The following is a 24,275-nucleotide window of genomic DNA, read 5'->3' on the forward strand; positions in this document are numbered from 1 at the left end:
CTTTTTCCCAGGTGCCTGGGAAAAGAACTACTCTTAATAAGAAAGCTGAGTTTGAAGATGCTCAATGCAGTAAATTAGTTCTGCTTGATCCTGCTGAGCACTTCTTTGTACGAAGCAGCGCTCTGCTCCTGCATGTCTGTGCACCTCTTCATTATGCTCTGCCTGTGCCATATGCACATTAATAACCAATGATGGAAGAAAGAGAAGTTTGAGTTACAGGCTGAACTTCAAACTACAGCTTTTTTGAAAGTGTCATAGATCATGTTTAATAGCCTGGGGATCAAAATGAAACCCAATATACCCTAACAGGGTAACTCAATAATTGAAGCATCCCAGGAATGTCTAAGCATGGGAGTCTTGAGGTCACTAGAAACTTCATTCTTCGCCCAAGTTTTACCTGAATCAGGGCTGTTGCCCCTCACTTGTCATCATCATCTTTTCTTTCATTAAAAAGTGGTAATCAGATATTAATGCACTGACTTAAATTATTTTCCCTGGCCTTTTGGGGGAAGATGAACTACCTCTTCTTCCCCTTCCCCCTCCCAGATTTCTGACATGAGGAAGAGCCTCCAAGCCGCAGCCCCGGCTCTGCGGCGTTTTGGTACACGGCGCAGAGCACCAGGAACGCTGTCTTTGCTGCTGTACACGGGGAGCCTGGACTGAATGGGGTTTATGGCTAGGCAAGGCAAAGGAGGGGATAGCGGGTGGTTTTTAGGTGAGCCCTTGCGGCGACTGTGTGGGGATGTGCTGGGGCTTGATGAGGCCATTGCCTGGCAGAGCCCCTGGCTTCCTAGCTGATGGGTATGTATGTTCCTTAAGCCCACTAATACTAGATATTGCAGCTCTGAAGATGAGGGAAACGCCTGCCCTTCCCACTGCTCCTATGTGCAGGATTAACCTCACAGGGAGGTGAACAAGGGGCATGATCAAGCAGAAACTATTTATAGTGATTGCTAATTGTTAGTGCATAGTATTTCTTGCTTTTTGCATGCAGCAAAGCTGCAGTGTGGGGTGGAAGCAGTGTTCTTGGTTTGCACCTCTTTACAGGCAGCCTCTCCCTCAGCAAGGGTGTGGTAATGGGAGATTCTTTGAATACTTTAAATATTTTATGAAGGCACTTGGATATCAGAAATTGCAGGTGGGCTAAGCCACAGTCTCATGAATGAATAACAAGCGCTGGTGTGGTCTGTCGGTAGTGGCTCTTCAAACGAGCCCCTCCTGTGGTGAACAATAAAGTTTCCTCTAGTTGCAAATGTTTCTAGTGATATTGTAGCCCTTCTGACCTGCCAGCTGGTACCTGCTTTGGTTTCTAAATAAACTGAGGCTTTCTAGCATTCTGCTGGTTTTGGCACCTTTAATAAATAACAGCAGTAAATTGGCTGTAGTGCAATAATAGTGATTACAGGATTAATAGCACAGTGATTTTTTTTTCTGGTCACTTTATAGGTTTCTGGACAGAAGAAAGTTAAGATGTTTGAATTCCACCCTTAAGTGGCAGACCCCCACAGCATGAGTTACTATCTATTTGATGGGAAGAAAGCATCTTCTTCCCTTATCAGACAGAAAGCAGTAGCTATTTAACTTTACAAGCCTTTATCCTTCCTCAGAGGAGAGATGAAATTCCACTGTAGTCTGAAATGTGGGCAACTACTTCTACACCAGCTTAACCCCTCTGAGGAAAAATCTCATTGCATGTGTTATGTTGGGTATGAATGAGGAACCCCTTTCATGTGGAGCTGCAAAGGATACGGACACTAGGCTGCATGCAGCATTTGTAGAATTAAAATAAAATACCTGGGTTACAAATATGGGGTCAAGGATTGCTTTGTTTCAGATTACAGATGGAACATTTATGATGTTGCACTGCTGCCCAAGCTGGATGACCATGAAAGAGTGGTAGTGTGAGGAAACGCTTTGCTTTATTCTTGGTAGACTGACAGATGAATTTTTTGACACCAGAGCAGAAACGCAAGCAGCACAGGGAGAATTGTTGTGTGCCCAAGTGGTGCGATGGCTTTCCCTGCCATTCTTTTCTCCTCCTGCTCTTTCCTGCTCCCTCCTGCTGCAGCACTTCTGTACCAGTTCTTGCTCCCTGAATGCGTGCTGGAAGAGATGTGTCCGACAGGGGATGCAGTTTTTCTCCCCTTCCTCTCCTTTGGGCAGACCAGATGAGCCAGAGGCAGTCTGTCTAAAGATCTATGCAAAGACATCAGTTATTTTTCCCTTTTTCCCTTCAATGCACACTTCAGCTGAGCGTGCCTGCAGACACGAATGCATTAGCCATCATTTTCCAAGCTTTATGCTGCTGCTTGTGACCTATGAAAATAAATGAAGAACCTAATTTACATGTTTGCAACTGATTTGCATCTAGCCATAAAGCTGCAACCAAAGAGTTTAAGGACAGAAGGCATTACGTGCCAGTGACTTACGTTTGTCTAAGCACATCTTCCAGAAAGGCATCTGGTCTTTGCTGGAAAACAGCAAGCTGTGACAAAACTAGCATTTTCCTTGGCAGCTTCTTTCAATGGTTAATGACCTTTCCCTATAAAAGGATTGATTGGGAAAGGAGGACAAAAGGTGATGGAAAAAAAATACTTTTCCACACTAAAATAGCTCGCTCTCTCTACCTTCCTCACAAACTTGCAAATTATCACCAGGTCACTTCTCATTCTTCTATTTATAAGCTAAATAGATTCACAACTTGAAGTCTTCATTAGTTATTGAATCATTTTTCTTGCGGCTGTCAGCATCCTTCCATTTTTTTTTACCTTATTGTTATATATAAAAAAATCAGAACTGTGTAGTGAGTGCCAGTATCTGAGTTGCCAGTGTTGCATGTGGAGAGACAAAAATTGTTTCCTTAATGCCTGTATGCCTGTTTATGACAACTATGGATCTTCCTAACTTTTCCCAACTGAATCTCTTTGCTGAAGCTGACAGGATTGTGTAAAATATGTTTATTTTGATGATGATCGCTAAAGCAGAAACTTTTTTTTGTGTGTATAAATGACTATTTTGAGGAGGGAGGAAAAAGAGAATAATCAAGACAGCTTTTCTTTTCCCCCGAGCGTGGGAAGCACCAACTGACGTAACCGGTGGCTGGGAGGGTAGTCTGGATCTGGGGATCCATGCTGAAAAGCAGCCCTGATGGATGAAAAGCACCCAGATAAATGACCTCATTACGAAGCTTTGTTGCCTCTGTCTCTTGCCAAACTTTTAAAAGCTAATTTTGGTTCTGATGTAGAATAGAAACAATTGTTGAGGGCTAAGTTTCCTGCCAAAGAGGGTTCTTGGTTTCTGGTGTGTGACCTGGATGCTCCTCTGAATTTGGTTTTATTGTTGACTGCTACAATCTGTTCAGAGTCACTGTTTCTAGAATAGCCTTTTATTCCGAGCTGAGTCTCCACCTTTATTTATTTATTTATTCCTGCATGCATAACAGCTTTTGGTTGCATCGGGAAGCCTTCTAAAGCCTTCTAAGGCTTTCTTATTCATGCCCTAGGTGCGAGTAAATCATTAAAATTTGCAATATCAGCAAAAGACCAAAGGCAAGCTGTCCCAAGAAAATGGTGTTTGGTAAAGATAAAATTGTAACTAAATGCAAAAGACTTAAGTTTTAAATCTACTTATATTGGTTTCGGGATGATTATATATTCTTACCCCATAACTCATTATAAGTTAAATCAGGTATGAGTGTTGCCATTATTGTGCTTACAGTTCATCCTTATTTCACTAGATTCATCTCTTTGCCATTTTTTACACTGATGTGTCACTAGATTTTTTTCTGTTTTCAGTAATTCCTCTACTTTTCCAAAACGCAAGTAACATTCAGCCAGGCTCCTTGTAATTTGGGGGTTCAGGACATCTGGGCTTCTAGATCTAAAATTTTCCCCCAATAAATGCTTAACTTTCCAATAATCATTCCAATGGCTTGGAAAGTTCTTGGACATCATGGTAGGAATATTTCATCTTTCTCCCTCCGTGTAAAAATCAAAAGCATATTGAACACTTCTGTCCCTTCTGCATTTTTAGTGATTAAGCATTGCTAAGGCTTCACACATCCCTGATATATGTACTCACGTACTTAAACTCTTTCTTCTTTCCCTGAAATCCTGTCAATCACGGATTTCTTTTTCTTCTGATAAATTCTCCCCATGTCACATTTATATTGATTGCTATCTGATCTGTTTCCCCTTTTCAACTCATTAAATATTGCTTTGCTATCTTTGCTTTGCCAGTGAACCAGGATGGGCTTTTAGATAAAGCTGTCGTCTTGTCATTTATAAGATTGCAGCTTTGGGGCCATCTAATCTCTTAAAGAGTTCTGCTTTCATCCCTGTTTCTTCCACCTTATTTTTTTGTAAAATGTCTTTGGAAACACCCTTTGTGATTGGGACTGTGCTTTTGTCTGCAGTGAACGTAGCTGTGATCGGAGGCTCACAGAGGCAACAGGTGCTGATTTATAGAGCAGTGATTAATTTCTCTGTGCCCTAATGTGGTTGAAAATAAAGATGTATCACATTGGGTACAGTCTGCGCCTGCCTGTGGCTTGGGAGTGTCTGGATATGTGAAGTTATATGTGATAATGCGATATGGTGGTTGGGGAGCAGCGGAAGGCACAGGCGTTGCTGCCTGTTCACTTATTTGGGCTGCCTCAGTTTGGTTAGAGCTGGGCAGGCATCTGCAGGGGAGCAAGAAAGGGATCCGCTCGTGAATGAAGTTCTTTCTTTTTTTGCAATCAGCAGTAGCTGTGGGAGCTGTGCAGGCCTGGAGGACTCAGCACCCGAGCTGCCAAAGCGCTCGCTGCCGGCAGGGCTTTGGGAGGGCGCTTGATGCTACAGGACTTGCAGAAAGAGCGTGTGGAAAACGGGTGCTGCTGTGCCTGGGTTTGCGGTGCAGGCCTCCTGGGAGGGCAGAGCGGTGCCTTTGGGCCTGAAACGGAGAGGGGGGAATGTTTCCCACAGACATTGTCAAGTCCCGGCTAGCAGTGAACCAAGGTGACCATTGGGGGGCACCAGAACAACAGCAATGTGTTGGAGCTGCTAATTAGTACACGCTGTTAATGTCTGCCTGGTGCAGGCAGGGGGGAAAAAAGCCTGTGTTTGCGGACAGGAGGAAATTTCTTTCCATTCTCATTTCAACGTAATTTCCTTAGTGATGCTGCCTGCTCTGGTTGGAAATCACGAGCTGTTAAAGATTAAGCTGTATAACAAGCATGAGTTATCTTCTGCTTTCCAGGCTGCAGTAGCTTTTGTGTTTATTTTGTCTTGCGCTTCGTTATACAAAGCATTTTAGGGAAAAAAAAATTGTTACTCAGTTTCAATGAGAAAATAAATATTTTGCATAATTACCCCATAGGATCAGTTAGGTTAGTTTCTAATAATACATGAAACTGCACTTGTTAAAAAACACCTATCTTCTTTAATGCCTGAACGTCCTAAATGAGGCCTAAATGAAGTAATGTTAAAGGAATTAGCATATTTTTAGCAGCAGTTGAGTGTTCTTCCCCTGAATGACAGCTCAACTGCTGGTCTAAACTTTAGACATGAAGGGATACGTAAAGACATCCCTGCTGGTTGCTCTGTGTGGATTTCAGCATGGATAGACACTATGCATGGCTATAGGCTCCGGGTAAGTCATGGTGTCAACGTATCTTTGTTTGCACCTTGACCTGGCCTCCCAAGGCAGGAAGGTTCCTGTTGCCTTTAAAGCTGGGGGAAAAGCATTTTTCCCTCTGAAAAAAAAAAGGCGTCTTCTGCTGCCTATGGGCAAAGGCTTGTTCCAAGATGTCTTCTGTAATCCAGAACTATTCCAAAATGTCTTCTGTAATCCAGAATTACTCCTCCTAACTTTTCATAAAAACAGGCTGATATTTTATGTCAAAAATGTGGCCCTGTTTCAGTATATACCTCTTTTCTGCTTTATTTTGACCTTTTTATTTAAGTTCTCCAGTGAAGGCATTGATTGCCTGTGTATTGAGTCACAACGTGCTTCTGCAAGACAGGGCTGCGAGCTGAGACCAGGCCTTGCATGGCCAGGGCAGCTGGAAAGCATTAGCCAAATTGTCCAGAGGCACCTCCAGTGATTAAAAACCAAAACTACCAGGGATTTTCCCTCTGCCCATTTGTCTTACTGACCTGCCAGCCACAAGATAGTGCCCCCCACTGCATGGCTCAGTGTTGAAGCAAGTCGAGATGTGGGTTTGAGTCACAACAGCACAACATTTACCAGTGAAAAATGTTGAGAACAATGCATATTTCTGACAATCTAGGCAAAAGTTTGGATAACAATAAAATGAATGTAACATGTCAACACATGGAAAACCATAGAGGCTTGGTGAGTGGACACCTGTCCTGAAATTACGTTGCTCTTTCTATGTAATTTGGCTTGATAATAGGTACTGCTTCATTGTACAGACCTTGCTTTGATTATATCCTCAGACCCTCACAGTCACAGCACTAGTATTTAGAGAATGGTGTCATCGTGAAACAACTGTCTTTCATTGGGAAACTAAGGACATGTGGAAATTCTTGCGTTTCAAGCTTGCTAAGCCTATTTGAGATCTAAAAATGACGCTGAGCTTCAAATCAAGAAGTTACTCCATAAATTTGTGCAGTTCATTAATTCATGCACTAGATGGTGATCAAAAGCAGCCCAAGCTGCACGTTCTCTTCTTCCCAAAGTCACAGTTGACAGTGGAAAATGAAAACACATGAGACTGTCCATTTTACCTGGCAAGCTTTTAAACTTCTTTTTCTCTATTCCAGAATGATTCATATTATTAGAAGAATCCTCTTAAAGATTAAAGTAGAAATGAAAGTGGTTAGTAGTGCTGCTAAACTCTTATATCCTACTGGAAGTGTGATTTTCAAATTATTTATTTGATAAACACATAGGAAGTACTTCTCTCAGTGTGATCACCAAATGTTCATAAAGTAGCACATATTTCAAGATAGGATTAGTGTTGCTTCCACAATGCAGAAATTCAAATATGCAAGTTTTTAAAACAGTTGCTACAGACTGAAAGCCAATCTCTACATGTAGGAATTGGTTACCAGTCGTCAGTACAAGTGGTAAAATGGGAAGCGTGGGGAGCACTCCTCTGAAAAAATGATTACAGACATTTTTTCATGATTAAAAACAACCCAAAAAGAAACAGTTTCTAACTGGCTAGCCTGACATTATAAAAACTACTCTGATCTCTTACCTTGGGAACATTATTGCGTTCAAAGGAAAAGAAGATGAGATCTTGGATTATAATACTGGAAAAGAAATGGATTCCACTGAAGAGAATTGGCCCAGTATACTCCTTCTGCTAAAAAGTTGGAGGGTTGGACTAGATGATCTCTAAAGGTCCCTTCCAACCTTTATGATTCTATGATAATTTTCAGGTATGGAGGCTGGGAGAAGGACTTGGATCAGGGACATGAACAGGGCTAATACAACAATGTTGCTAAGAATCATGATAGGAAAATATCAAAGACACGCAGTTAGATAGTAAATGCTGGACTTCAAGAAACAAGAAATACGATGTTTACTGAAGCCATTAGGGTCCTGCTGCACCGTTCAAATTGTTGGAGGAAGGAAGGTGTCATAGAAAGGGTGAGTCTCAAGAGCTGGGACCTTCTCTTTGCCCTCCATATACTTCTGTTAGGTGAAGCAGCAGGAAGAGGCCTGGCTCAGGCCTGCACTGCTCCTGTGCAAACCTCTTCCTTTCTGAAAGGATCAAAAGCTGGTGGAGCCAGCCCTCAAGTCAGCAATGTGGGAGGTCATCCAACAGGGACAGGCTGGGGCAAAAGATACAGTGCTGTGGAGCCACCTTCATTTGTGTAGAGGAGGAGGAGGTCTGATGGCACATGGAGCAATGGTTTGCCTTAAAGCAGGTCTTCCGAGTCCTCTTTGTTATTGAGCAGAATACAGACCCCTCATTGTGGAGGCTTTATCTCAGAAACTGAATAAAGAGCTCGCTCTTGGTAATAACCTCTAGAGCTTTTTCACTGTCCAGCAGTCAAGATACAGCAGGTCAGAAGTAGGACGGTGGGATAACAGCAAAGAAGTATGTACTCACACGCAATCATGGGGTTAAAATGGAGTAAAAGGAAATTTGATGCAGCTACAACATGTTGTACACTAGCGAGCTGTGTAGCAATGAGGAAATGCGAGGAAAAGCAAGATTCCAGGCAACTGAGCTGATTATATGATTCATACGCTTACTTTTTCAAATCAGCCTGGGTATAATGAGAATCGTCTGAGGAGAGTAAAATAGCAACAGTTTGGAGCTTGCAGGAGGGCGGTAGCCTGCAGCCATACTGTGTTCAGAGGGGCACTCTTGATTGCTCTGCAGTGCTTCAGAGAGAGGAAGATTATTCCATGTACTAGATGAAGGTTTTTTTCATGGCTTTTTGTGTGTTTGGGCTTTTTGGAGGAGTATGCTGTGATTCCAACTTTTGTTTCAAACCAGGCCTACAAAACAGCATAGATACACTTGCAAGCATGTAACATAGGCGTGCAAATTGTTTGTGTGTACCTAAAATTGGATCCTTTTAGGTACACATAGTCAGACTGGCAGCTATGAACTAGGGGGATTTGTATGCATTGAAAACTGGCTTTGAACTTATGAGGGGAAGTAGCATTGAAAAAACTGAGGCACACCCTTAGTGTGGTGTTAGCGTGTGTTCATAACCATTCTTGGTTGAAGGTTTCTGTCTTTCAAAGTTAGAACTGCAAATCTGATACTGTTTCATTCTGTGTATTTTAAGATTTTGTGTTTAGAGATGTTAACAGAATAAGATAATGAGGTAAAAGCATATGTGAAGCTGGAAATTCTCTGTATCGAGTTTGTAACACATGAAATCCTTTCCCCACTTTGAAAGGTAATTTTTTATGGATTAGTGTGTGTATGCAGAAGCAGTGGGACACTTCTGTCAAATGCAAGTGAGTTCTTCTTTATATAAAATGATCCAATGATTCCTACAATTGCAGTGCAAACTGTCAATTGTCAAGTGCAGAAAAGGCTTTGGAGCAGTTGGTTTACTGCATGCAACGTTAGAAGGTGGCTGAATCCAGTGGCCCTCTGAGCCTGCGGGATTGCTCCTGTCGCACGGTAATTACATATGAGCCTGCTGTGATTCCCTGCCTCCAGATCCAGTGAGTACCTGTAACCCAAAAAGTGTGTATGGTGCACACATGTGCACAATACACAGTATCCACAGGTGGCCACACAGGTCACCACAGAGAGCTGAGCCTCTGTTAGCACCCAGCATGACCCGGTTACATCTCTCCAGCTGCTCAGCAGGTGGGTTCCAGAGACCCAGAGATTATAGGTGTCTGGTAGCTACACTGAGACATCTAGTCATAACCAGTAAATGGAGCCTGGGTGCTTGCAGTTGGTAGCACTTCTCAGTCCCTCAGGTCTGCATCCTCTCGCCTTCCTGCTCTACTCCGACCTCTTCTCCTGCTTGCTGGCCAGCATGTTTTGGAGGTCACTTGTGTTCACCCACTTGTATGCTCAGAATAGAGAGCACACCCATACAGAAGATAGAAATAGCTTTTAATAAGAATATGGGATAATCCAGGGTGATTAAGTGCAGAATTTATGTAGGCAAGTGTACTGACAAGTGCTCTTGCTTACATTTCACCTCGTTTTATCTCCTTTTCCCTCTCTTTTCTGGCTCTTGTTCTTCCCAATCCACCTTGTTGCCTCCTTGTCCACAGCTTCAGTCTTTTTCATCTAAACATCTTGTAGTAAGTTTTGTACAATTCCCACATTTTCTTCCCTGTGCATTCCATTATTAAGTCCTGTCTCCTCTCCTGTGATTTCTGGAGAAGCTTTTTCATTTATTTCTCATGGCCATTACTCATTGGGGGAGTCATTTTCTTGTGATAGCCAGAGGAGTAGCTATTGCATGCTCCATTCTCCCTGATGAGGTTAGTAGAGTTCCTCCTGCCTGCCATGCTTTCTGGGTATTTGTTAGTTGTGATCAGCCTTTGGTCACATAATGTAGCATGCATCAACTGTGTTGGGTGCCAGAGCTCGTGGTTCTGCTTGCTTCTGCGCTCTGAATGTCTTCCCGCTGCACTGACCCACACAGCTCTCGAACCTATCCAGCAGCTCCATAGCCTCTGAACAGTAGGGGAATGTGATTTTAAAATAGCTTTGATTTAAGGTAAGCTGTCTGCATAGGCTTCACCTTACCATAGTTTATCCCAGTGAGACTTAGCAGATGTGTTACCATTGGAGCCTGTGGAGGAGAGTGTTTTTTCAAACTGATTCCATCCATTTTAGATGCTTACTCAAGGATGAGACAAATCACTCTTTAGAGGAACCTTTTTTTTTTTTTCTCTCTCAATTAACTAAAGGCAAAACCTGAATGACTAGCTTAGGCTAAACATCTAACTTTTAGACTGCCAAAATGATGGGAGTTGAGTGCTACATTCTGCGTTCTACCTTCAGTGCTGGAGGCCCTGTCTTTGGGTGACACGATGCACAGCTCAGTGAACCTGACACTTTCTCTCAAGCTATTACTCCTCCTGTGTAGAAAACCCTTCCAGAAATAAGGAACTGCTCTCAGCACACAGTGTAAGTCCTGATGGAAAGCTGCTGTCAGGAGTCAATATACGCCAGTATAGGGGCTGAAACTTGGAACCTGAAGATCCGCACTGCTGATGTGTGTGGCGTAAAGAGGGAAGTACCGAGACGGGGCTAGGTGGGATCCATCAGGGCTCCATGACCCTATTTCCACACCGCATCTTCACAACGGTGAAGGCTGCATCAGCTGCTAACCTGAAGAGTGCGCAGTGAACCGCTCGCAGGAGCTGTCGTCTGCACCGTGCTGCGCCTGGTGCGTGAGTTTAGCTGTGGTTCCTTCAGAGAGAAAGCCACAACCAGTGGTTGTGCAAGGCTATTCACAGGCAAATTGCTACTAAAAACACCCTCATCCTGTTCTCTAAATCATTAATGTCGTTGAGGGATGCTGATTCCATTCCTAGCTTTGACATAGAGTTGTGGTTAAGAACTTATAGTACGTGGTTATTTCCTTTCTCTGTGCCTCAGGCCTTTCCAGGAGTTAAGATGAAAATGATAGTGCTGCCTTTTACCTATGAAGTGCTCTGAAATCTGTGGATGAAAAGCACTGTAAAGCTCCAAAATAAGAGCAATTTTCAACTTGTGCTTAGGAGTATGTCTCTTTTTCCTTTTTCCTGACTATAACTTCTTACTGATTTGTGCTGCGGCTCCTGGTACATGAATAGTGAATGGATGTATCTTTAATAATATCATGTTGTAAGGTAAATGAGAGACCAAAGAAAAAGGATGTAGCCCAAACAGAGCTTTTGAATCTATAGGTATGCTGGTCCTGACTGAAGAATGGAAGGAAGATTTACAGCAGAACTGGTAACATGTACAATAATATAGTCATGGTAGAGAAAAATAAGTTTCTATCCCAAAGTATTTAGCTTTATTGACTGTTATTTGATTTAATTATCATAAACACAGTAATTATGACCTATGTGATATTAATGAATATTGGCAACAAGACTCGCAAGGACACATGATCTAAATAGCTTTAATGGGATGGATTTCATAATACATTGGATTAACAAGTATCAAGATTTATTGTTCTCTGAATAAATATTGACCTCTTGCTCTCAGGTCAATAAATCTTAAGCTTGTCTCCACTTAAATAAGTATCTACTTATTATATTAGCACTCTCTTGCTTCATCTCACCATGATCATATGAGTAGCGGGAAGTTGTACTTCCGTTCTGCTGCATCAAATACTTCTTAAAGAAATGTAAGGAAACATGGAATTTCCAAACAGAAAGCAAAAAGGTTTGGGACCTAAGCACTTTTTCCTTTTTTTTTTTTTTTTTTCTCATGTAAAACTGTCTTTCCTTACTGTTGCTTGACAAGTAGAAATTTCAGAAATATTCAAAAATGATCAACTAATAGTAATGCTACTGAAAATGTGCATTATCCATTAATTATGTAGTCTTTATATTTTGTGCAATGTTGTGAGTGGTGTCAGAAATAGTTATGAGGGTGAGTGGGAGGAAATTTTGTTCCTTGATGTGTACTGAGATACAAAGTCTTCTCCAGAACTTCAGATTTCATTTTGTGCTTAGGATATTTAAGCACAGATTCCTTTTTAACTGTAGGCATCTCTAGAGGATTGGAGTGGAATACGCTTCTTTTTCATGCCTACAGGGTAGGAATTTCTTATTACTCTACAAAGGAATCAGTATGGTCAGAAATCTGTTCAAGTCTTACAAAAGTTCCTGTAGTTATAACCAAGAGGAATTTTTCTAAAAACAATAGAAAACATTTGAGGTTGATAGCCTTTCAGCAGAATATTTAGAACTTCCTTTCAAATTTAATAGAGTTATGAGAAAATGTGTATTTGTCCAACTGTAGTCCAGGTAAAGTCAGCTATAAAACTCCCTGTGACTTCAATGGCATATTCCTGGAGGTGAATGTTGATGAATGCACAGAATCTTTTCTTGAGCAGCTGATCAATTGGAGACTTTATAAATTTTGTAGGAAGTTTATTTGTATTTATTGAGTTCTGTGGAACATTTTTGCTAAAGGAAGTGAAATTTAGCAGACTTCAATAGATAAGTTTTGTATAGTACATTGTAACTGCTTTCAAAGATCAAAAGATTGTTCTTTTTTCCTTCTGTGTATCTCCCTGGTAAAAATATACATGCTGGTAAAGAAATGCAACAAAAACTGCTAAATTTTTCAGCTTTTTTTTTTTTTTTTTTCCCCACTGTTCTTTTGCTGAATGATTGTTTCTGGTTATACTATCTTCACCTTTTGGGAGTGATTTAGAGGTTGCTGTGGCACTAAGGGAAATTATGGCATTTGCTATGGACCAGAATGAATGCCTAGTTCTCAGACCAGGCTGCAGAAGAAAAATGATTCTTGCAACAATTTGGAGTACAACCTTAGAGAATTTAACCCGTGTCTCTGAATGCTGGGCCATAACTGCAGAGGTGTAGGGCAGACTCAAAGTCAGTCACCTCTTTATTCCATAAACACTCCTTTTGAGGTAAATATATTGTTACAAATCTCTGCAGGACAGATGCTATGTTTTCAGCCTCATGTGCCTTTCTCCCCCAGCTGGCCTGAATTGCCTAAGGATTCACTGCTGTCTAGCTTCATTTAGCTAAAACTTCTATTCAGAACTACATATAGTTTGATTTTTCTCTCTGCAAAGAAAAAAAAAATGAAACTGTGTGTGCAAACCATTGGTTTCTGTTCACGTCCCACCCTTCCTTGTTGCTTACCCAGCTAAGCACAGAGACTTGTAACATATGTTGTGTTTCAGCTGTGGAGGAGAGAAAAGGAAAGAGAAAAAAAAAAGCTCACTGGAGATGGGGAGAGGAGGAATGCTGAGTTGGAATGAATGAACATTGTACTGGGATAAGCTATATCCCTGGAAGAGTGTTGCTGACTTTAGCAGGATTCCATGCAGAAGGATTTGGTAGCCTTTATTTCATGTCCATATCAGAATAAATGAGGAGGCAAAACAATTCTAGTAAATGACAGTAGTTGGTCCTATATTTGACGGGGTGGATGGGGCCAGCGGATCCTTTTCTGCGTTAAGCTGGGTGACCAGATCAAGCAGCCTTGCGTTTATATTGCAGTCTGGGTTGTGGTGTGTTGTGTCCCCCCGAGAGACTAGGAGCAGCCACTGTGAAGGACAAAGGGGAAAAAAAAAGCACGAAAGATGTCTAGTTTTGTTGTAATACTCGTTCTTCTTTGTATCAGGTTAAAGGATATGCACAAAGATGTATTACTGTTCTTTAATCCTCACTGCTATGCAAATACCAAAGGTGCTGCCTTATACTAGAAGCTGCCTGGTACAAATAGCAAAATAAGCCCCTAACAGTAGGGAATCATTGCAAGTTTCTGAAGAGACATTTTTCTACACCAAAAGTGTGCTAAGTTTTTGATCTTGTGTCACCGAATAATGTAATCTTCCTACTTCAATGTACTCCTCCCAGCCTCAGACATTGCACTATGATATATTTTTTTTCTCCCAGTGGAAAAGGGGAACAGAAGCTCATCCCTATGCATACAAACTAGAAAGGATTTTTTTTTTTGTCAGTAACTTTTGCTTTCAAGATGACAAGCTGCCCTTTCGTTCCTGCCTGGAGAAGGGGGAGCTTTCCTTTGGCAATGTTGAAAGACAGGAAGATGTCACGAAAATGGGAACATAACTGGATGCTCTGCAGAAGAACCGCATGAGCGCTATGAAAGCTTTTAAAACAATTGTTTTTGTAAAACCAGTAGCACTGGACTCTCTAAATACCGGTTAAATAAATCAGAGCATTTCATTCCTGGCTTTGCATGCTAGCCTTTGGAGTTCTCTTAATGCCTAGGCTTTCACCATGACCTGGCAATAAGACCTTGGTAAAGCAACAGAGAAATGTGCGAGAATAAGAAGGAATCCAAACGAACTGTCTCAGGAGGAGACGTGGGTCTGTGCACCTGGAAAACCGCACTGCTCATCGAGCAATTTTTTGCTGTGAGGAAGCTCACACACGCAAGCATCTGCAAGTGCTGATTCCTGGGTGTTGTCTGTTCTGCCTCCTTCTTCTCAGAGGAAATGTCCTCGGTGTAAAATGCCTTTATCTGAAGGCTATTTTTTATTGCATAAATGACTGGCTAAAACAGTCCTTCAAGGCAATCAAAATTTGAGCCAAGCCACTGTGCCCTATTAAGTCATTTTTGGTGATTTGTGGGGTTCATTAATGTGTGCTGTGGCAAAAAGTAACCGATGAGATGCTATGCAAAACGTGATGCCATAGGTGAGGCACACGGCCCTAAGCTGGAGGTGCACAGGGAATGTCTGTGCAGGGCAAAAAACACGGCAGCATCTGGTCTCCTTTGATATGTTAGTTGCTCTGAAGAATGTGGAAGTGGTTACTGCTCTTTTGACAAATGCACTTATTTCTCCTTTTGTTGCCTGGTGTGGCACGAGGGGAACACTGGCGCAATAGCGTACAGCAATAATTTATTAGTGGTTTAGGGATGTGGGCCCAGAACAAATTCTAGACAAAAGAAAAACATGTTTGGGTTTTAGAGAGTGCCTTGGCTACAGGAACAAAGCTGTGATTGGGTGTGCAAATATTTGGTATTTCGATTGTCCCAGTTGGGCTGACAGCTGACAAATGGTCTGAGTTTGTTTTTAATTATCACTAAAAGGAAAAAAAGCCTGCTGCTTTAAAGTGTGCAGCTGATTTTGCAGCACAAGGCAAGGGAAGATATTTAACAATAGAGGAGATACTTTCTTAACGTTAAAATATGTTGAAAGAACTATTGCTTCTAAATATTTACAGTATTTAGCCAGTTTTGTAATTAGGCCCAATTAAACAAGTGTTTTCTTCCAATTGTTCTGCATCCAATGATCATTATTAAAAGGACAGCCACTGTCCTCGCTTAATACTAAGTGGTATAATGGATTTCAAAATTATCTTCTGAATTCACAGTAGGAAATACAGCAAGGAATACTGTGACAAGTGTCTGTGATTTTGGCAAAGAAGGTTTTTTTTAATATATATCATATTAGTGTTCAGTGCACCCAGGAGATATCAGGGCTGATTATGATAGATGTATGAGCACAGAGAAGTCCCTGCCCAGAAAGATTATAGGCATCATGCCAGGGGAAAGAGAAACCTGTTACCTAAGAGAGGTTGAGTGATTTGTCCAGGACAACATAAACAGTCTCTGGGAGGGTTAGGGGCCGTCGGGACCAGCTGTAAGAGCCTGTATCCAGTCCTTCAACCCCTATGCTATCATTAAACCAAGGTAAGAAACAATACTGTGAAGACCTACTGGAATTAATAGCCCATATGTACTAGTTTAAATTTAAGTCCAAAGATTTACCTAATTGGTGCTTTGTTTACTTTTTTGGTGGTGATTGCTATATGTCAATTAAACTGGTTTAGTTAATAGAGGTTTTTTTTATGAATACCCATGAATGTAAACCAGCCATTTTTTATTATTATTTTGCTGGAAGCATAACTTGTCAGACATTAAGTAGCAAGAACCTTGTCTTTTAAGTAAAAACCATTAACTTACAAATGAAAATTTGTCCCTCCTTGGGTAGCTATATTGGATTCTTGCGGTCAAATGAGACTGTTCTGCATAGACTGTCTTCCATTGCAAGAAATAATTGAGGCAAGAATACAAAATGTGTTTTCCATTTTTGTGAAGCCATGAGTATGTGATCTTTTCCTTTTGTCAAAGGGTAGACTTTTTTTTATTGTCTTCTAGCTACATCTCTGGTGCCAAGTGCAGTGTTCAGTAGCTCAGAAAGTTTCATAAAGGCAGTTTCCAAGCGGGAGAAATAGGTTGATCTGCTAATACACCATCATCCTTCCAACAGTGTCTAGCCTACTTTTGTGGCTTCCTATCAAGGTTATGGATTTGCAACTGTCTCTGTGAAAACTGAAGGCTGTTTGCAAAGTGCCACTTCAAGTAGACACATAGGAGAAGACTTGGGGACCTGTATTCTCCCTTCCATTGAAGCCCATGGCAATTTTGAAATGAATTTCAGTGGGAGCAGAATGAGGTCCGGTGACTATGAGGCACTGCTACCAGTGACTGGAACAGCTTTTCAGTGATACATTGCACAGGTATTCAGCCAACTGGGAACCATGCAAAAGTCTTGGGAGAATGATACTGGTAGACACTGCCAGCACCAACACTAGTTCTTACCGACATTCGCTGACTTTGTAGTACTTGCTGGGCTAGCGTGATTGCAGTTGTCTACTACAAGCTGCCCGCTTGAGTTCCCCAGCCAAATTTTGCTGACAGAACAGGCAACCACATGAATTTTCTCATACCTCTGTCTTTTCTGGGAGGGCAGAAATTCTACAGGTGATTTAGTTAAGCAATTTCAGCACTTTTGTTCCCACATATTTATGGTTGGACAAGGAATGGATTTTTTTGGTTTGGCCACTGAATTAAGAAGTTGAAAGCAACTTTGGTTTAAGTTGACCAGAAAGAATTTTTGTTTTCAGACAAATTTAAACAAAAACTTGCTTAGTTTGAGTTTTCTTAGTCCTTTTTGATCCTCTCTAATAAAAATGGGTCAATTTCTAATTGGATTTAAAATTTAATTGAAAACATTCTTTTGAAAAAAAAAAGTCAGAATACTTTTAGTTTAAAAATATTGAAAAGCTTTAGGCTTTCTGGTTTGTTTTGCCTGGCTAATACTATCCTTCAACTTGAACTATTTGCAAAATTCATACATACTTTTTCCCCCAAAGCAATGTATTTTTGTATGTTCTGTGCTTAGCAAGACAGTTTTTCCCAACATTGTTATCAATGCATAAGGCATTCCTGTTGTCTCAGCATTTAATCTAAAAATAAAAAATGTGAAAAATGTTGGTTTTAAAAAGTACAACCTCGAAATCCCCATTTGGTTTGGGAAAGGTGATTTTCAGCATCTGTCTAGACCTATATGATTAGGCGTTGGTAAGAATTACAGCAGTACAGGTAGCTTTCAGAAAACAGAGATACAGAGTTAGATGTATAAAATAGACACCTGTGATGGGAAAGGTTGAAAATATGTGATAAGGTCAAAAAAGAGAATCCTCGCAGATTAAGGGAAGGCACAAAGAAAGAAATGAAATAATCAAGATTGGACACAATCTTCCATTATCAGCTGGCTGCTTTGCAGTTCTCCAACCTGAGCCTTCTTGCACTTCCAGTGAGTCTGTTAGCTGCAGTTGTCAGAGACTTTAGTAGAGCAGAAGATTAGGAATCTAAATCCAGTAGTTTGTTACTTTATTTAAGCAAGATGAGAGACATACCTCATCTTGGGAAACTCTGCTTTTCCTCAAGACAACTTATTCAGGTACTCACAACCAGCAGCATAACTCAGGAGGTGCTGAGTGCCCAGTGGATTTACCTGATATGAACAAGAGAGCTTCTCTTACTTTTTTTTTTTCTCTTACTTTTTTTACTCCTTTCCTTGTCATCAGCTATTTTGGACTAAATGTGCAAATTGAACCACATGCTGGTAATAGTGTATGTATTTTTTGTGTATGGAGTCTATGCATTTTAGAAGGTGATGAATGGTTTGAAAAAAGCTTGTAAGCAGGCTATCTTGTTGTGTCTTTTTTAAAGTTATAATAGACTTTTCTGAACCAATTAAATACAAACTTCCGTACTGTTCATCAGGAGGCAGCTTACAGTAAATGAATTCAAAAGAATAATACTGCGACAGTAGTAATGGAGTGGGAACATCACCCATTTAGCTGAATTGCTCTGGAGATTTCATGTTACAAAAGAAAACCGTGTGCTAGGAAATTGTTCTTAACGTAAGAACCATGTTTGCATAGTATGACCACTGTGAGAATCATTTTAGAGGTCTTTCTCGTGAGCAGAAGAATAAATATTCTTAAATGAGTGTTTTATCAAGTCCTCTGAAAGGATCTGAAGGATGCAAACTTGTGCCCTAACTCTTAGGGATTCTAGGAATATGCTTTTTTCCTGTTGAGAAAGTGCTCAGCCCTTTGGCAAGTGAGCTTTTATAGTAGCTGCTGAAGAGTGCTATTTAGGCACTCACTGCCTGAGCTAGGAGGAAATTCTTGAAGTGTTGGAGAAACTTGAATTAAGTGCCATTAAACAATGAGCTACTATGAATGCAGTGCTTTTAAGGCATCTCTCTCCAGGATGATTGTGCAGACCCTCTCTTCTCAAGCATGCCTTAGGGGCAGTGTCCTGCTTTCCTTATCCTCTGGGCGCGCACGTGTGCTCCAGCTCCAGTGACCGTGAGGTGTCTCTGGCTCCTCATCTCGGGCTCTGTTTGTGTGCAGGTGCTGGGGAGGAGCACTGGCACCTTCCACGTGATGGGAATGCAGGAATGAGCACCAGCTGCAGCCAGGACTCTGATAGAAACAGCACAGGTTTCAGGGCTAGGGCTTTGTGTTTGTAGCGTGTCCGAGTCCTGGCAGGGGGTGGAGAAGGGATTATCCTGGCACTCGGGATAATGGAGAAGGGGCTTAACAACTCAATCCTTATTCCTCCAGTTAAATAACCTCTGCTGTTAAAATTGAGGGAGGAATCCAGGCTGTGTGAGATGTCACAGCATCGGTGTGGGGCTGTTGAGACCAGTTCCCGGGTGAAGCAGATCCTCGGTGCACAGGTCTGCTGCACAAGTGCCCTCGTGCTCCTGCAGGAAGGGCATGCAATTGATAGCCAGTACACTGCTGAAGTGAGCTTCTCAAATAAAAATCTCTAGGCTGGCTTCGCATGGGAGACCAACACTGGGAAGGAAGAAGGTGAAGAAAAGCAAAAGAGAGAGGAGAACTCGGATTTTAGGGTGCATTAAATTTAAAATTCTGAGGTTGTTCCACTGATGGGCAACATAAAGAATTAGATCTACAATTTGAAGTAAGTTCTGCAGTAAAATAATAGGATTGGTGAAACAATCTCAGTCTCACTAAATTGTTTTCCTAGGAGTCTATCCTGAATGGGCCTCTTCAACTTTCTGGTATCTGAGCATGCTCAGTTCTCATTGACTTCAGTGAGAATTGAACTCATTGAACTCTAGGTAATTAGTCCCTTATAGGTCTGATTTTTCTGCTGTAGACTGGAAGTTCCCTTTACTTTCAGTTAGCAGTCGTAGTCAGTGCTCTTCAAGTCCAAGCTTTAACACGCTTGCATCATTGAATGACCTTTTTTTGTGTGTGTGTGTGAAACTTGTACTTAAGTATTTGTGAATATATTCTCTTCCTTGATACCTCCTGTGGAGAGGATGCATGATAGTCTTGTTACACTGACTGCATTATGTCAGCATATAAAGCATGCAGAATACCTGACACTAACCCTTTCCAAAAATACTCCTGTCAAAGCCCACAAGACAGCATTTTTCTTTTTTAAGTAGAGGACGCTTTGCCCTCAAAAAAGAACACATTGAGAGGACAGCTACATTAGAATGGAGGGTAAATGAAACAATGAAAGGGAGATTCTCTGCGTTTCCTTTCCTTGAGAGAAGACCTGCTGAAATGTGGTATATTTACAATCCTCATGTTGCTGAAGCTCTCAATGTTTTTGCTCTCATTCTCTTCATTTGTGCCACTGCACATTTTGGGATGATGGATTGTGGAGCACTAGGTGTAGAAGTGAAGAGAATCAATAGCTTGGTACAAAAGATGAAGTAACTCTGATGGAACATCGATAAAGGCTAAAAGTTGCCACAGGGATTCGAATCTTAAAGAAGAGCTTGAGAAAATATATTAGGTAGGATTCACTACTTCTCACCTTGCACTGATAACCTTTATTGCATGCACAGATGTCTCTTGGGCGTTCTTGTCAAGCACAAGGCTGGAGGAGTTGTTTCTTCCCAGTGTCAGCATAGTGCCCAATGCAGTGTCCCCATGTCATTGCTATGTAGCTGGGGTGGGAGAGCTGAGCACTGTTATCCTGGTGTGGTGTTAAAGGGGTTCAACATGTGCAAACTGAAGGAGAGTAGCAGAACTTTTGTCATGGCCAAAGTTACTCGCTATTTAACAGAACTAGTGCACGGGCCTGCAACACGAGTGCACAACCGGGTGTGTTGCCAACCAGGCGGGTTCCCGTGTGACTCCCGTTTGCACTAGTGTTGGCACTGTGCAGTACCACACTCGGTGATTTGTCAGGATGCAGTCTGGAATATTTGGAATATTTTAGCCCAAGTACAGCAGACTGTTTGCTGATTAACATAGTTTTCAAGATGAAGGATGTCTTGTGCAAAATATCTACTTCCACTGTCCACACAGAACTCCAGTGTGTTTTTTAGCTCAGGAATGGACTAAATGAGGTTACTCTGATGTAATTCTGAGCTATAAAACAACAAAACTGAGGAATCCTTGAATCGTTTGACAAGCAGATGGAAGTCAAGGTGGGAGACATTTTACTTCCTGTAGCACAAGGATATATTTGATAACTTCTGTTCCTAAATGACGCACACATTGCAGATGCACAGTAGAATTGTGATTTAATTGCTAGCTTTCGTTAGGAGCTTTATGTAAAGAGGTACATCTGAAGCACTACATTAGATTTTTGTGGTGAAAGGTGCTATTGAAGGTGAAAGGTGCCATGGGAGGTGAGTGAAGGTATCACAATATGCCTCCTAACGTATCTGCAGTAAATTCTGAATGTTTCTGTCTTCATGGTTTTCTTCTTGTTTCTCAAATATTTATCAGCACTGTTTTCACAACTTATTTCTTTGTTTTTGTTTGTGACGTTAAGAAAAAAATACTTCTGGTTGCACATTGCATTCTGAAATTAGATTCATGGCTCTCATGTGCGTAATTCATACTGATGTCACACTCTGGGTTTTAATTAGAATTCTGACTCCATCACTCTCATAGTTTAAGAAAATCGCTAAATAGGACGAGTAGCTTTGTCACAAAGACAAACCAAAATCAGCCAAGGCAAATTAAGTTAGAGCCATAAACATTCCTCCTCTGAATTCAAAATAGATTTTGAAACAATGGTCTTTTAGGCAAGTACCACTAACCTAATATGGGGAAGCTTAGCTGTTAGTGTGCTGAAAACCTCAGATGTTTCTATCTGAGCAATTTGTCTGGGAATTGCCTAGTAACATATGCCTTGTGAAAATAAAGCTATTAAGGCAAGGCTGACATCATCATTTTTCCTCCTTTGCAGGTCAGGTGGTAATTTCCAGTGCTAACTTTTAGTGTTGAAATAAACTAATGCAGAAACCAAGGTTAGATTGTACATCTGCTTGCTTAGTTCGTGACCAAGCCTTCACAAAAGGTTGCAAAGGAATGCACTGTTCTCAAGTGCATTAGCATTATTAGTAAGACATTAAAGTGCGACATGTTTTAAAAATATTATTTCTGCCAAAATATTTAGTTATGTTGGATTCTGTCTTCCAAGGAGTAGTGTACTTGATCCAACAATACGTTTAAGCTTATGACTAATTTCAAGCATAAGAACACAGAAAAACTACTCACATGCTTAAACTTAAGGACAAGGTTAATGGCGTAAGGTTAATTGCCTTGTCATGAGGGGGATCAAGTGTTCAGCCATGGGGACCTGCCTGCCAATCTCACTGGCTTGTTCAGCAGTGGGACACCTAGGAGCTTTCACCCCATTTATACAAGAGTGATGGAATCAAACACCACTTAAGCCTTAAATCCGAGCGATGAAATTTTAACCTCTGTGATCAGGACTTTTCCCTTAATGTAGCATCTGTCTGACTTCATTGTCAGCTTAAGGTTCACAGAGTCTGAGGAGAGGGTCCTCCAGGGACTGCTGCTTTGCAGATGTACGGAGGGTAGGGCCATCAGGTGCGAGCAGCGAGGCAGCCCAGTTTAGCGCAGGGAGAGAAACCTGGCCCTGAATCAGCTGTGGTCAGGACTCTCCCTCAGTTCAGGCCTTTGATCTAAATCGGGAAGACTAGGGACCGTAACCCAAGCTCTCCTGTATCACAGATAGATGTGCCATGCAGCGGCCTTTGGAGGGATTTAAGTCTCGTACTGTTTCTTCCAGATTCTCAATGCACCTAAATCTGCAGGTCTGAGTTTTAGTGTTTCTTGGGGCAGGCAAGGGAATGAGAAACTCAGACACCAAAAAGGTTTCCTAAGTCACAAAATTTAGTTCCTACCCAGATTTGCTTATTTACTGAAGGAGACAAACCCCCTTCTCTGTCTTTACTTTCAGGTTGCTCCTATAATTAAAGAGAGGATGATGAAGAAGGGCAGCATGATGCTTGGGTACCAGCCTCACCAGGGCAAAGTCAACTTCTTCCGCCAGGTGATCATCAGCCCGCAAGTGAGCCGAGAGGACATGGACTTCTTGCTGGACGAAATAGAGCGGCTTGCCAAGGACTTGTAACGCTGTTTCCACAGCACCGGGTGCTGCGCTCATGTGTGATATTTATGGAGAGAGAATAGCATTCTGGTGCTGTCTTGCGAAAGATAGTTAAGAGCTTGACATATAGCTTGGAAGTTGTCATTTTACCTAGTGATGCTAAGGATCTTGCAGGTAGACTACCCCTCCACAGGAAAGTATTTGCTGGTGGGGGCTGAAGAGGCCGGGGGAGGCCAGTGCTGGCAGCACCACTGCCATTCTGGGAAGTGTTTCCTGGACAAGGGAGCACTTCTGAAAATGGTACCCATGTTCCAGGCAGGGCAGCTATTTACAGAGTGCCTCTGCACACCGTAGTTCAAACTGGTGACTTACACATGCAAGCAATACTCCTCTAAGGTAACTGTTAGGAGTGAATTTAGCTCAGGGAGTTTAAAATGTTAGCTCATCCTCTGACTACTCTGTTGATAGTTTAGTTTGGCACATGTTTACGGATAGAGACCTGGTTGGTAAGCACACTGGTAAGACTAGAAATTATGGACATCCGTGAGGATTTCCTCAAAGCCTCTAAGTGGGACAATTGCCCAAATTTTTCACCATGAGGACAGTCAGGCATTGCAGCAGGGGCCCTGAGGGGTTGTGCAGCTTCTGACTTTATTGCTTTGCAGCACCTGGCTGGACAAAGGCCTGAGTGGCCATGTTGACCCTACTTTGAGCAGGCTGAGTCAGTGGAGCTCATAAGGTCCCTTCCAACCTGTGAACCTCAATGAACTCAGTCAGTGTTTGCAAAGGTTTCCCACCAAAAACATCACTGCAGCTTTAGTCAAGCTGGGAGTGTTGGAACAGGATCTCCTAGTTTCTGAAGTCTATTAACAGGAGGTATATATCAATTTTGAAATACCATTGACCTTCTTCTATTTTTAAATTTGTTTAACAACTTTTGATGCACTTTAAAATGACAACAGAGAAACAATAAAATATATTTATCTGAAAGATAAGTATTTTTATGCATCATGACTATTTATAAAGAATATAGCAAAATGATATGTTTGTCAGGGCCTGTTTGGATTTTTCTACAGATTTAAGATGGCTAAATCTCATGTAATCAGTGTCTAATTTATATTCTGTTACTATGACTAAGATGGAGATAATCAGTAAAAGGCTGCCTATGATTTTAGAATGCAAACAGAGAATTTTTCATGAACCTGAATTTGAAAAATTAATTTCAAACTTTGTACTTTTGTGTTAAGAATTACAATATGTGTTAAGAATTACAGTTTACTTTTGATTTATTTTTTTTTTCATTCTAGCTATTAAATGATCCATTTTATAAAGTTTGAAATCATAAATGTATTTTTGGAGTGAAGTTCTTGCAGCAAACTTATGGGAATAACCATATCTTTCAATTTGTAGATCAGCACACACTTACTTTAATGTT

At 41.3% G+C, this 24,275-nt stretch overlaps 1 protein-coding gene across 1 annotated transcript in view; it reads left to right on the forward strand.

The window, feature by feature from the left end:
• GADL1 (GAD like acidic amino acid decarboxylase 1) overlaps nt 1-22,892 on the forward strand; it is a 66,152-nt gene extending 43,260 nt beyond the window's left edge. The window contains exon 14 of the mRNA XM_088521160.1: nt 22,691-22,892. Coding sequence (XP_088377286.1) covers nt 22,691-22,864 — 174 coding nt within the window. The 3' untranslated portion in view covers nt 22,865-22,892. The remainder of the gene's footprint in view (nt 1-22,690) is intronic.
• Nucleotides 22,893-24,275: the final 1,383 nt, after the last annotated feature.

The sequence above is a fragment of the Tinamus guttatus genome, unplaced genomic scaffold (assembly GCF_059628265.1).
Source record: "Tinamus guttatus ecotype Peru unplaced genomic scaffold, ASM5962826v1 Tinamus_guttatus_pri_ptg000115l, whole genome shotgun sequence".
NCBI classification, from domain to species: Eukaryota; Metazoa; Chordata; class Aves; order Tinamiformes; family Tinamidae; genus Tinamus; species Tinamus guttatus.